The 12585-nt window shown below is 50.1% G+C and overlaps 5 protein-coding genes across 5 annotated transcripts; 3 read left to right on the top strand and 2 right to left on the bottom strand.

Moving 5' to 3' along the window:
- Positions 1–107: 107 nt before the first annotated feature.
- On the top strand, positions 108–1266 carry BO79DRAFT_284847 (pyridoxamine 5'-phosphate oxidase family protein). Its single transcript, XM_025688291.1, has 2 exons — positions 108–357; positions 426–1266. Exons 1-2 carry the CDS (start codon positions 241–243, stop codon positions 1035–1037), a joined length of 729 nt encoding a protein of 242 aa, XP_025543429.1. The 5' UTR covers positions 108–240; the 3' UTR covers positions 1038–1266.
- A 177-nt stretch (positions 1267–1443) lies between these two features.
- On the top strand, positions 1444–2479 carry BO79DRAFT_187953 (lipoyl(octanoyl) transferase LIP2; the record flags this gene model as incomplete). Its single annotated transcript, XM_025680569.1, has 1 exon — positions 1444–2479. The coding sequence occupies exon 1, from the start codon at positions 1607–1609 to the stop codon at positions 2477–2479; it is 873 nt and encodes a 290-aa protein (XP_025543428.1). The 5' UTR covers positions 1444–1606.
- Positions 2480–2594: 115 nt separating this feature from the next.
- Positions 2595–4323, bottom strand: rho3 (Rho family GTPase RHO3). The gene is made up of 8 exons (XM_025682103.1): positions 3902–4323; positions 3791–3841; positions 3719–3736; positions 3639–3655; positions 3566–3580; positions 3392–3513; positions 3140–3341; positions 2595–3080 (listed from the first exon to the last, which is right to left on the bottom strand). Exons 1-8 carry the CDS (start codon positions 3949–3951, stop codon positions 2962–2964), a joined length of 594 nt encoding a protein of 197 aa, XP_025543427.1. The 5' UTR covers positions 3952–4323; the 3' UTR covers positions 2595–2961.
- Positions 4324–5063: 740 nt separating this feature from the next.
- BO79DRAFT_235200 (putative COP9 signalosome subunit 2 (CsnB)) lies at positions 5064–6994 on the top strand. The gene is made up of 4 exons (XM_025684456.1): positions 5064–5210; positions 5276–5434; positions 5490–5550; positions 5603–6994. The coding sequence occupies exons 1-4, from the start codon at positions 5167–5169 to the stop codon at positions 6857–6859; spliced, it is 1521 nt and encodes a 506-aa protein (XP_025543426.1). The 5' UTR covers positions 5064–5166; the 3' UTR covers positions 6860–6994.
- A 3144-nt stretch (positions 6995–10138) lies between these two features.
- Positions 10139–10640, bottom strand: BO79DRAFT_242903 (uncharacterized protein; the record flags this gene model as incomplete). The annotated part of the gene is made up of 3 exons (XM_025685242.1): positions 10139–10154; positions 10190–10226; positions 10265–10640. 3 exons carry the CDS (start codon positions 10638–10640, stop codon positions 10139–10141), a joined length of 429 nt encoding a protein of 142 aa, XP_025543425.1.
- Between the last annotated feature and the right edge of the window lie 1945 nt (positions 10641–12585).

Genomic DNA, 12585 nt, shown 5'->3' with positions numbered 1-12585 from the left:
CGGATGGCTAGTACTAAACGAGACTAGTCCGGTAGACCCAATGCGGTAGCTCATCTGGTTGCCGGTCACACCCCTCCAGCTGAGCTGGCCCGCCACTGCCACTGCCACTGCCACTCACTGTGTACTGTCCTACCTGAGAGCTCGTTGACTCGACAGAGTCCAAGCGCACTTGCTACACTTGACATCCAGCACCTCTTAACCTACCTAGTCTCTGAATATATTTTCTCCGTGTCCTACACTATGGCGGATTCTATAAACCCTCCCCTCTCGTACGAGGCCTCAGCCACAACTACTCATCCGCATGTCGGGACTACCCTCCCAACGGAGGTGATTTCATGTCTGAAGAATTCTCGATTCGTGAGTACTGCAATTTCTATACCTTTATACCGTCATTGTGATCGGAAACTGATATTGTACGCTGCCAGCTTCACCTTGCAACATGTGATGGCTTGACCCCGCACATCTCGCTCATGTCCTACACCTACCTCCCCTCGACTCCCTATGACCCGTATCCGACAATTATCATGACCACCAACCCTTCCTCTCGCAAAACCAACCATCTGCTCACCAACCCTCGCGTGTCCCTTCTGGTCCATGACTGGGTTTCGCACCGTCCGCCAACCCGGGCTCCCAACCCCGATGGTCGCGAAGGGTCTCCCCCGCCTGCAGCCACACGGTCCTCTTTGGCGAGCCTGTTGTTGAACCTGAACACGAGCGCCCTTTCCAGTATCTCCACAACTATCGCTGGTACCGCGCGCTTCTTGGAACCTGGCTCTGAAGAGGAGGCATGGTGCAAGAAGCAGCATCTGGAGAACAACACCTTCGAGGAAGAGCTGGGCACTTTCGGACAACAGTTGCAGCAGCAACCCGGTCAAAGACGGCCCAGTATCTCAATTGACAGCGATGTCCGCGTCGTGACTGTTCAGGTGCGCGAGGGCCGCATTGCAGACTGGAAGGGTGGCGTGAGGGATTGGCAGTTGGTAGCGGAGGGTGAGGGCACGCAGGGAACGATGGTCAATGGCGTTGCGCCCGAGTAATGCGTTTTGAAATCTATACTATTTTGTATATCAAACTTTATGAGTGAAAGAACGAACCTGGGAAATTGCAAGTAAGCAAGCAGATATGCGAGTGTTGCAGACTGCCTAGGTCCAGTCAGTCATCGGAAGGTTCGGCGCACTCGGTTCCTGAAGATCTCTGCAGACACGATCTCGCAATCATGCTCCTGGACCAAAATGGAAGTATCCACTGCAGTACATAGAAAACTTGAATGCTACAAGCAAACTCAAACTCAAATTAAGCTCCAGGTGTGGGAAAGAAAGCACGAAATCGAGATCGGAATTGCGTTCCTCATCACATGACATTACAATCCGGGGGAGTGACGTCCAATCTTATCAAAGCGCAAGCTCAATAAATTCACACCAACTAGTACTACCTATTCAATAACTTCACCCAATCCCACACCCCATACCCTCTCTAAATTCTCTATCTCAAATGCAAACACACCACCGATCCTAACAACCCACCAATATCAATCCCAATCCCAATCCCACCTCCACCACCACCCAAAACGGAACCCAACCAACCAAGCAACAAACCAGCACCAAAAATGCGCCTCGCCCACCTTCACCTCCCCAACATAACCCCCTTCAGCCGGGTCGCCAACATCCAACAAACACTGACAAGCCGACTCCTCTCACACAAAAAGCACCTCACCCCGAACCCCCCAGACCCCACCATAATAACCTTCAGCCCGAATCCCGTATACACGACCGGCCGGCGCGACCTCCCACCCTCCAACACCCTCAACAATGCCAATGCCAACACACTGTCCCTCCCACCCAGCCTCGAACCAATCCGCCAGATCCTGACCTCCCCACAACCCAACACCGCTTATGACCCTACCTCCGGTGTAGCGGAATACCACCCCACCCTGCGCGGCGGACAAACGACCTACCACGGCCCCGGCCAGTTGGTCGCATACACGATTCTGGATCTACGACGGCTGGGACTCACGCCGCGGTGTCATATACGGTTGTTGGAGAATAGTGTGATTGATGTGTTGAGGGAGTATGGGGTGAGGGGGATGGTGACGGAGGATCCGGGGGTTTGGGTGCATGGACGGAAACAACATGGAGGGTCTGAGGGGGGGAAAGGTGAGCTACCGAAGAAGATTACGGCGGTGGGGGTGCATCTTCGGAGACATATTAGTAGTTATGGGATTGGGTTGAATGTGACGGAGGAGCCGATGTGGTGGTTTCGGCAGATTGTGGCGTGTGGGTTGGAGGGGAGGGAGACGACGAGTTTGCAGGGGCTTGGGGTGGAGGGGGTGACGGTTGAGGAGGTGGCTGGGAGGTTTGTGGGGAAGTTTGTTGGGAGGGTGAATGGGGATTTTGCTTGTGGGGAGGGGGCGACGGGGGAGGGTATTGACGAGGTGTATAGGGTGAGTGAGGACGATTTGTTGAAAGAGGAATTGGAGTAAGTGTGGTTATAGACTTTGCATGCTTGGGGGGAGGGTGCAGTTGAGAAGGAGTTGGAAGGAGATTATTGAGTACGCGAGATACGGCGTGTTCATTATCAATGGTACATTTGCATAGTCTATACCAATGGTCGATGCGGTGATCGACCAGAGCGAATGATGGAATATAGATAAGCAGCCATGGGTGAGTCCCGACTGGCGCGCTTTTCTGGAAGGTATCCCCAGAGCAAACATTAGGTATACAGGATTACAACAAGGGGTCCAACAAGTATATATAGAGAAGAGAACAGAGCAAGGCATGACAGGCTGAAAACGCCCAGGATATGATAGCTCGATGCCAGTGATGGGAAAACCAGGGCATTCCCCCGGTTGGAACGGTCACAGCAAATGATCCAGCTCAATGGCTGAAGAGCAAGCAGGTAGAAGGGTATAAGAACAGAGCAATGCAATAGTCGACAAGTCATGAAGGATGGCCAGCGGCATGTCTAGAGAATGACACACCGTTCGCCAGATCCGTTAGAGCCCTGAGTTCTGACTTCCAGGGCGACCTTTGCAGCTTCGTAGAATGTTTCCATGATACCACGATTCTGCACGGCGGAGCACTCTGTCAAGAAGTTAGGAACCATCACGCGAATGACATCACGGCGTGGGAGTCGCCCTTACCCAGGTATTTCACAGCACCAATTTCCTTGGCTTTCGCCAGTCCTTCTTCGTAGGTGATCGCGTTCGGGTTGTCGTTGAGGAACTCATCCTTTCTCAGATCACACTTGAGGGCAGTAAGCACCAATTTGACGCCGGCGCAGTTCTCCGAGATCTCTTCAATCCATTTGCTCGCCACGTTCTCGAACGAATCGCGACTGTCAACCTAGTAGGAGTCAACCTCTTGTCCATTCCTCGAGGAGCGGGAATCCTCACGCTGAAACAAAGCATAATCACGTGTGTGTCCTCGTATGATAGCGCGCGCAGTCGGTCAAATTCTTCCTGGCCGGCCGTATCCCATAGCGACAATTCCATGTGTACATTGTCCACGAAGATATCTTAGATGAATGTGAGCATGCGAGCCCGGTTTATGTAGGGAGGAGGAAGTACCATGCACGTAGTTTTCTGGAAAGCACAACGGTCAGTAATATGATCATCATAAGCCAAGGAAGAACATGCGCACCGAATACAGTAGGCTCACTATGTAAGTGGGAAAGATTAATATCGCAACAGGAAATCAGCGTTCAGAAAGGTCATCCTCACTAGACCGTAGGAAAGTATCTACCAGAAAGTTAGCGGTCTCGACCACAAGAGAAAAATACAAGGGGTGCCCACCCTCTGGTGAAGACATTCAGGGCCGAGGTCTTGCCGCAAGCGCCGTCCCCTCTTATCTGGAATCAGCAATCTGCCCATCAAATGTAACTGCCAAGGCTTGGTGAAACTGACAATAGCACCATCTTACGTCGAACAACCTTTTGGCGACCACAGAGACTCATTGTAACGGTAGTTGGGAGTGGTGGTTGTGTCGAGATGCGCGGAAAGAAGGGTCCAAGTAGATAAGGGAGGGAAGGGGCTAGATGGGGAGGGGATCAACCGAAGAGCAGAATGGCGAACAGAATGAGGGGATAGTGAAGAGGAATAAAGTGTGCGGAGTAAGGGCTAGTAGGTACGAATAGCGTTTCACGAGGCACTGATCTGGCTAGAAGAAAAAAAAAGTGGTTGCGAACACGAAGATAAGTCGTGGGCCGCCGTGCAGCGAGGCCGGTCGATGTCATCGGCTCCGTCCTGCAACGGGCGATCCGCAAATGAGAGACGATCGTCATCTGCCAAGTGCCTGAGCCGCTCTGGAAGTCGGGAAGCGCTGAGTTCGCTTCGCCACGCCTCGCAAAAATTCACCCGCAAAGATGGCTAGTTCTGACGGTGGGTAGAGGGTGCCCTCCACAGTAAAGTGGCAGTGTCTGTTGAAACCATGGAGGGTGTTGCTTATACTAGCCAAGTCAGTTAGTAGTATGAGTGAGCGTACCCTTCCTGCTTTAAGGCGGTGCGGTTAGTTGTAGATGTCGGGTTCAATTTAGCACGCAGATTCAGGCTGTGACAGGCGCCAATCGCTCAGATTGACTTTATATTTAGAATCATTGCATGCAAGTCTAGCTTGAATCGGTCTGACTAAATGTGTCAGAGTCCATTTTTCTGTCACTGAGCCACTAATAGGCAGTAATATTAGTAGTTAAGATAGTCTGGGTGATCTTGTCATTGAACGTGAATGAACTTTTAGTATATATAGTACAGTAAGCATAGTACTACCAGTAAGCCCGCTGTCTGACGGCAATCCTTCATGCGGAGTCTGAGCCATTGGACTGTTTAGTGTAAGATAACTCAAATAGATGCCTAGGCCATATGTATCAGCCATCAATTACTGACAGACAATTCCCGGGAGTAAACAAGCCTCAAGTCCAGTGTAGGTTGTTGCTATAGTAGAATAGTAGAATGTAGTCTCGGTCGGGCCCGGCGAGGAAGCTACAAAGGCGGGGAACCTCGAACTTTGGCCCCAGGCTCCGATAGGCGCGGAAGCTCTCCATTCCTCACTCACCTTCATCTCCTTCCATCTCTTATCTCCATCGGTCTTCTAGCACGCAGTCGATCCTCTTTTGCCTCTCAGTTTTTGAATCTTTTAGATACCCCAGAACGCAGCGAGGATTAATCCGTTCATAATGTCTGACGATGATGATTTCATGCAAGATTCGGGTGACGAGGAGTAAGCCTATGTTGTCCCTTCAGCCCGCCGATGGCCGCGGCCGCTAACCAGCTGGACTGTCGCAGTTACGACTTCGAGTACGAGGATGCAGACGATGACGAATCGGGAGACGTCGGTATCGAGAACAAATACTATAATGCCAAACAGATGAAGATAGACAACCCGGAGGAGGCCATCGATGAATTTCTGGGTGTTCCGGATCTAGAACAAGACAAGGGCGACTGGTAAGAGGCCGTGTTCGTCAGTGATGGTTCAGGTAAGGTGCTGACGGTAGTCCAGGGGGTTCAAAGGACTGAAGCAGGCTATCAAGTTGGAATTCAAACTTGGGAGATATAGCGATGTAAGGCGTCACTGCGCTCTTGGCTCACGATGATAAGATACTGATTTTCCAGGCCGTTGAACACTACAGAGAGCTCCTCACTTACGTCAAGTCGGCCGTCACTCGTAATTACTCCGAAAAGTCCATCAACAACATGCTAGATTATATCGAGAAGGGATCGGACGATGACACAGCTTACCAGTGCATGGAGGAATTCTATTCTCTGACTTTGCGCTCATTCCAAAATACCAACAACGAGCGACTATGGTTGAAGACAAACATCAAGTTGGCGCGTCTTTGGCTGGAACGGAAAGAGTACGGTCAGCTAAGCAAGAAGGTGCGGGAGCTGCACCGGGCATGCCAGCGGGAAGATGGAACCGACGATCCCAGCAAAGGAACATATCTCCTCGAACTATACGCCCTAGAGATACAGATGTATGCCGAGACGAAGAACAACAAGCGACTAAAAGCGCTCTACCAGCGTGCCCTTCGAGTCCGGTCGGCGGTGCCGCACCCCAAGATCATGGGTATCATCCGAGAATGCGGAGGAAAGATGCACATGAGTGAGGAGAATTGGGAGGAAGCGCAGAGCGACTTCTTCGAGTCATTCCGAAACTACGATGAGGCGGGCTCAATACAGCGAATCCAGGTGCTCAAGTATCTCGTGTTGACCACGATGTTGATGAAATCGGATATCAACCCATTTTATTCCCAAGAGACCAAGCCGTACAAGAACGACCCCCGCATATCCGCTATGACCGATCTAGTCGATGCATTCCAACGCGACGACATCCACGCATACGAAGCTATCCTTAGCAAAAACCCGGACGTCCTGGCCGATCCCTTCATCGCCGAGAATATCGACGAGGTCAGCCGAAACATGCGGACGAAGGCTGTTCTCAAATTGATCGCACCGTACACACGATTTACCCTCAAGTTCATCTCGAAGCACATCCGGGTCTCGGTACCCGAGGTACAAGACATCCTGAGCTTCCTGATCCTGGACAAGAAGCTCAATGCCAAGATCGACCAGGAAAACGGGATAGTGGAGGTTGAAAGCGCTAGCGACGTGGACCGGCTGCGGGCACTCCAGGAGTGGAACGCATCATTGCGGTCTCTCTGGCAAGCGACGTTGAACGACGGGGATGGATTCAGGGAAGATCCTTCACAGCTGCACGGTATGAGAGGAGGAGGGCCCATGTTTCAACCCGGGTTTGGAGATGAACCGCCTGCAGGATTACGCGCTGGTGGTCGCCGACTGCGGGGTGGACACCGAGGCAGAGGCGGCGGCGGAGGGTCTGGAACGAAGCTGGGCCTGGGAGGCGTCTAGGGAGGGCAATGCATTGTCCCATCCATTCATCCAACTAAACCATTTCTGCGTCATAGCCCATACACTTTAGAGAAACACACACACACAGGGTTACGAAGTAAGGATAAGGAATGAAATCATGACACAACATTGCTCCATCAATCAATCAATCATCACACCCTACAGACCAAACCAAAACAATGATATCATAGAAATACCAATGCGCACGGCATCTAGATAGCCCATCCGTAAGCCACCAAGACACTAAAATCACCAAAAGGGCCGGGGGGTGGGCAGCGGACCATGGAACATGGAACTCTTTCCCATTCCTCCAACTAAACTACAGCAAGTAAGTAGGAAGTCAAAGCCCCTAAGCCACACAATTCCCTTTTCGTTCCCCAGGCACATCCACAACAGTAAGAGGTACTTTTGTTAATCACACTCTCTGACACTCACACACACAGACTGATACACAGATAATATGATAATCCATGCTATCCCAGATCCCAGCAGATATCAGTTCAAGTAAAGTAAGTAACACCCGGGAAAAAAAGAAACAGTCTGACCAGATCACACACACATTAAGTAATACCACATCCACATCCTAGACAATAATAAATCAAGTTAAAACCCCTGTTATCCCGAGGCCGCCACAACCCACCCCTCTCCTCCTGAATCGGTTGTCGTGACAGGTCATGTTCAGGTTCAGGTTCACATATCCCGGTTCGGGTTTTGGTTGGTTTCTTTGCAACCATGTGGGATGGAAAGTACCCTACTACTATAGTTAGGAATTAGTTAGCTAGGGTGTAGTAATCTATCAGGCTGAATAACTTACTTGCTTACTTGCTGGCTTGCTTGCTGGCTATCGATGGGTCTAGACTATTTACTGATGGTACTAATTATTCTAAGGGACGTAGTAGTATACTTTGTATCCCGTCAATTCACTATGTACTTGTCCTTGTACCTCTAATGCACTCCCGACAAGCGTCCTATTCGTCCGGGGAATGGTTGACTGCATCATACGCATCATATGTACCTACCTACTACTTATGTACTCCGTAGTATCTATTGTATGCATGTTTGACGCCCCTCCCTTTGATGGAAAGTACTGTACAGGGTCTTGATACGTATGGGGGGTGAGGCGAGGCGAGGCGTTCTGGGTGTATCCTGGTATTGGGGTAGACTAGACTAGACACTTACTTGGTTGATTGATTGATTGATTGATTGTCTAAACTTTATTTTGGGACTTATTTTGGGTTGTTATACCGGGGAGTGTGCATGGGTGGTGTGATGGTTGTTTGCTGGTAAGTGCTGGGGTGGACTTTTGTGTATGTATGTATGTTGTGGAAGGAGGAAAGGAAGAAAGGTAGTGGATGGATTGGTTGGGATTACAATGGGGAGGGAGAGAAAGGTTTGAGGGTACACAGATGTGCGACGTGCTTAGTTTGATTTGTAGGTGTGTGGATGGTTTGACATGGACAAAAGAAAGAGATAAAAAAAAGGTCATTGTTGATTCTAGACAGTGATTATCGGGTGCTTACAGATGGCAGGAAGGACACTAAAGCAGAAGCACAGATTGAATTGCGTAGGCGCTATGCCCTAAGCTGGTGTGTAAGTAGGCAGTAGGCATGGTGACAGCTGCAAGCAAAGTGCATCACGAAGTAAATACTCCGTCGGTAGACAAGTAGCCATCCCAATGTCAATGTCTCAAAGACGAAACAAACTCGGCCGAAGAAATCCGCTATCTTGTGTGGAAAGTAACTATGTATGCACTGCATGGTGCAGACAAAAAGCAATCAATTACTTGCCTACTGTTCTGCCTTCCTACCAGGTTATACTCTCCATCGTGCAGCTGACAGGCAGTTTAGGAAAGTTGGCAATCTGCAAGCCCCAACTGTATGTACCCTGTTCAGTAGGTAGGTAGGTAGGAAGAGAGGTACTTTTGAACATTGAACATCCTTCGGGGCGCAAATGTTGGGTACTCGAAAGTATTAGGTACCTAAGAGATGCAGCAGAAAGTGAGGCAGAGGTAGGTACCTAACTCAAGGTGAAACTGGGGAGTGAGAGGGGGGGGGGGGGGGGTAAAGGGTATAGGTACCCAATCGAGATCTCTCGGGGTAAATACGGAGTACTACTAACACAACACAGCATAGGATTGTCATCCAGGTAGAAAAGATACTTACTTAGTATCTTGTAGGTATAGTGGAAGTGCGTGATGAACCAGGGTCTAGATTGGAGTATGCGGGATTAAAAAGTGGGAACAATAGGGTCTAAGAACTTGATTGTTGAAGTTGCACAAGGGGAAACTGGAGCTTTCTTTTTCTTGTTTACTTATCGATCGGGACGGAAGGGGATGGGGATTGACGCGGGGAGAGGATTGAATGCCGATCAGGACGGTAGTTGACTAGTAACTACTGTAGTAACTAGTAAGTAGCTGTCGTAGTACGTAGTTGGGTCGGTGTGTGAGATGGTGAGTTGTGGATGTGTCTAAGTTGTCATGGTCGGCTGTGTGTTTGCTTCTCTAGTCATCTTATTCGTGGAATCAGTGACGGGAGGGCCTGGCCGGACTTTTTAGGCTTGCTTACGGAGCTTTCTCAATGAACCTACTGTAGGTATGTAGAAGACGGATAGCTATTCTACGGAGATAGTAGCAGTAGCTACCTGACTAGCTACGAAAGTTATCTATATTGCTTATCCGGGTGGGTGTGCGTAATAGTATGTGCACAGCACATCCGTTCGACAGGCAGTTGCAGGGCTTTTCCTTCCGTAACTCTTTGAATGTGCCTTCAGGGATCTGGGATAAGTGTCAGTTACCGGTGTGTAAAGACGTTTTGTCTTTGCAATGAACCGAGAATACACCGAGGTAGATGCATGCCTCGAATGATAGGGTCGCTGCCAAAATACTACTAGTATAGTACCCTCTTCCTCTCTCTTTTCAGTGACAGTTGACACTGTCAAGATAGAATGGCCAGATCCCCTGCGATGTGTCAGTCTCCACATCCGCAGCTGCCAGATGTCCTTATTTTGGTTTATTTATCGAGTTGCTTTTTCGCTGATTTATGCTGCATTCGTCTGTCGCGAAATGCAAGTGCAGGTCTCTTTTCCTACTGTACAGTCATGACAAGTCCTCCGTAACTGACGACGGATACCCTAGCCTAGAATTCTGTTGGGACGAATCGGAACGATATCATCTTGCATGAATGGCGGGAGGGGAGGGAAGGAAGAGAAAAAAAAAGAAAATGAGAAGAAAAAGTGAGGGAAAAAAAGAAAGCAAGAGAATGAAACAAAGAAAGGTGAGATTCAGGTACTCTGTGCTCTGTGATGTGTCAAGTGCCGTGACAAAGTACGTACAGCGGACGAGGCAACCAGGCTTTGCGGACCTGGTGGGCTACAAGGGACCCCATACTTACTTACTTACTTACTTACTTACTCGTAGTGATCCTATCGGCAGTGAGGCACCTAACAAAGCACCACCCACCACCCCATAGCTAGTAGCATATGTACCATGTACCATGTATCCCCGGCCAGGGAGCGCGCACAGAGACCGACCTTTGTTAGAGGGAGGGGGGAAGGAAGGCGGAATAAGCAAGCGATCAGGGATCCTGAGAGCGGACGGACGATGGATGGATTTCGGAGCGGCTTCCGAGGTAGCATATGCAAGCCCCCTCTTAGTTGGATCGAGAATCTTCCTGGAGCCAGAGTCATTGGTAGCCTGCCATCTCGGGCCATTTGATGCGGTTTTGGCAACCTTCTCCCCATGCGGTAGGAGACGCGGTTGATTACGATCCTTGTCCATGGCCATGGTCACAATCCGGAGGGCTGACTGGATGGCTAGTCACACCGACAGGATGGCACCAGAGGTCTTACCATCTTACGGTGGTCTGATCCCCTTGTCAGATACCAGTGCAATCAACGTTGATGCTCGCCCGTTGCTTCTTGCGGTCCCGGTGTGGTGGTTGGAGGCCTTACTGTACAAAATCCGTGCGGCGGTCAACTGTGATGGGATTGGGGAGGATGGGATGGAATTTGACCGTGTGATTGATTGATTGTCCGGGGGTTTTGAGAGAGAGGGAGAGGTCAGTGGTTTAGTAGATCGTTTAGTATGTTCATCGGTACAGACCGACAGACACGTTGTGGTCGGAAGTAAGCAGTGATACGTGAAGGAGAAATAAGACTTTGCCAACACCACCATCACCATAACCACCACCACCTCGATCATCATCATCATCATCAACAACAACCATCCACACTTGAGAGATATGTCTCAAGCTGGGGCCGTGGAAGTTTAGTGCTTAGGAAGCAACGAGACAGCGAAGCCACGGAGACAAGGGCAGAGAGTTAGACCGGGAAAATGAGGGAAATGAGGGAGAAAACAGCAGAGCGTGCGCGCACTGGGAGCAGTGAGGCACCGGCGGAATCCCGTGTCTTGTCGCAGATTCCGACTCCGCACTTGGAGCTTCTGCATGCAAGACGGCTGGTAGCAGTGCGCGGATGGACGATAAATTAAATTGAAATAAACTCGACAAGCTATCTACCCGGGAATGACTTGTCCCTTTTTACACCGTCCAGCGGTGTTGGATCGAGCAGGGCGCGTGCGTGGAGACAAGGGCAGGTTCGTCGGCCGTAAATGCAGCTGCAAGCGCTAAGACAGACTGGTGTTGAGACCGGCTCCCACTCGCCCGAGTTAGCTCTGGGATAGTTGACTAGGCAGGAGTCAATCTCGGATTCCAAGCAACCACAATGGTTTTGCTCTAATCAGATTACTAGTCGTTCTGCTAGACCGGCACTGCTGCAGCTACTCCGCCAGTCAAGCGGATTTGTCGGCTATCCTGCCAGGACATGTGGCCGTTCTCGAGTGCATGGAGGATCAAGAGGCGCAGGTAGCTAGGGGTCATCGGTTGTATCGAGATCGGGCGTTCGTTTCTGCTCCCCCAGCGGCAGATGAATGAGTTGTGTGGAAGAGCGTGTATTAAGTATGAGTATGAGTGGAAGTGTGGCCGATGGTTGGCCTATGGCTGTTCTCTGGCATGTTACAATGGTTGTCTCACGCCTTCACTTATTTAGTTTAGTTATTATTCGTCGTTGTCTTTTCCCTAATCAGCACCATCATAATCGTCACTATCATCGATCGCTCATCGGCAATATGCTAGGAGGGAGAATACGACACCCCCCTCAAAGTTAGGTATTTTGTCTTTTTTACATCTCGTTTTGATTGCTAAACCCCATTTCCGACCCTACAAGGACTGCGATCTGAGCACCCGGACTGATCCCGTGGGTTGGAACCTTCGCAGCCAATCAGAGTTCGTTCACCACCTTGCCTCGTGATGGTATCTACGGCATCGTAAATTCGTGAAGAAGTAAGTAGTAAGGGGATATACTCCCTATGTACTCCATATGTAGATGTTCCTTTTTTGTAACTATTAAACAGCTTGGCTTATCAATCAGGATGCCCCGGCTGTCCCTATTCACCCTTTCCCTTCCATGGGTAAATCTCGCCCTGTTTTTCCCTCAAATTCTCCTTTATTCTATTTTTACGCCGATGAGGATCATCCCGTAGTATGTCCGGAGTAGATGAGAACCAGCGTGAGGTGGGTTAAGCAGGACTTCTTCAGCCAGCTGGATGGACAGACTGAATGACGGGTGGGTGGATGGATCCAATCCCATCCCGTCGAACATGAATCAGGAGCAAGTACCACCTCCGACTGTTGCACTGGATGGGGATGACCGCCAGACGATGATCATCCCCA

The sequence above is a fragment of the Aspergillus costaricaensis genome, assembly GCF_003184835.1.
Source record: "Aspergillus costaricaensis CBS 115574 unplaced genomic scaffold BO79scaffold_4, whole genome shotgun sequence".
NCBI lineage: Eukaryota > Fungi > Ascomycota > Eurotiomycetes > Eurotiales > Aspergillaceae > Aspergillus > Aspergillus costaricensis.
Note: the sequence above shows the minus strand (reverse complement) of the source record. Positions and strands in the feature narration are given on the sequence as shown.

Coding starts and splice junctions, on each gene's coding strand:
- BO79DRAFT_284847 (XM_025688291.1), top strand. CDS start 241: ATGGCGGATTCTATAAACCCTCCCCTCTCGTACGAGGCCTCAGCCACA. Junction 358..425: donor GTCTGAAGAATTCTCGATTC/GTGAGTACTGCA, acceptor GTACGCTGCCAG/CTTCACCTTGCAACATGTGA.
- rho3 (XM_025682103.1), bottom strand. CDS start 3,951: ATGAGTCTCTGTGGTCGCCAAAAGGTTGTTCGACGTAAGATGGTGCTA. Junction 3,842..3,901: donor CGACGTAAGATGGTGCTATT/GTCAGTTTCACC, acceptor ATTCCAGATAAG/AGGGGACGGCGCTTGCGGCA. Junction 3,081..3,139: donor TGGTGCTGTGAAATACCTGG/GTAAGGGCGACT, acceptor ACTTCTTGACAG/AGTGCTCCGCCGTGCAGAAT.
- BO79DRAFT_235200 (XM_025684456.1), top strand. CDS start 5,167: ATGTCTGACGATGATGATTTCATGCAAGATTCGGGTGACGAGGA. Junction 5,435..5,489: donor GAACAAGACAAGGGCGACTG/GTAAGAGGCCGT, acceptor ACGGTAGTCCAG/GGGGTTCAAAGGACTGAAGC. Junction 5,551..5,602: donor AACTTGGGAGATATAGCGAT/GTAAGGCGTCAC, acceptor CTGATTTTCCAG/GCCGTTGAACACTACAGAGA.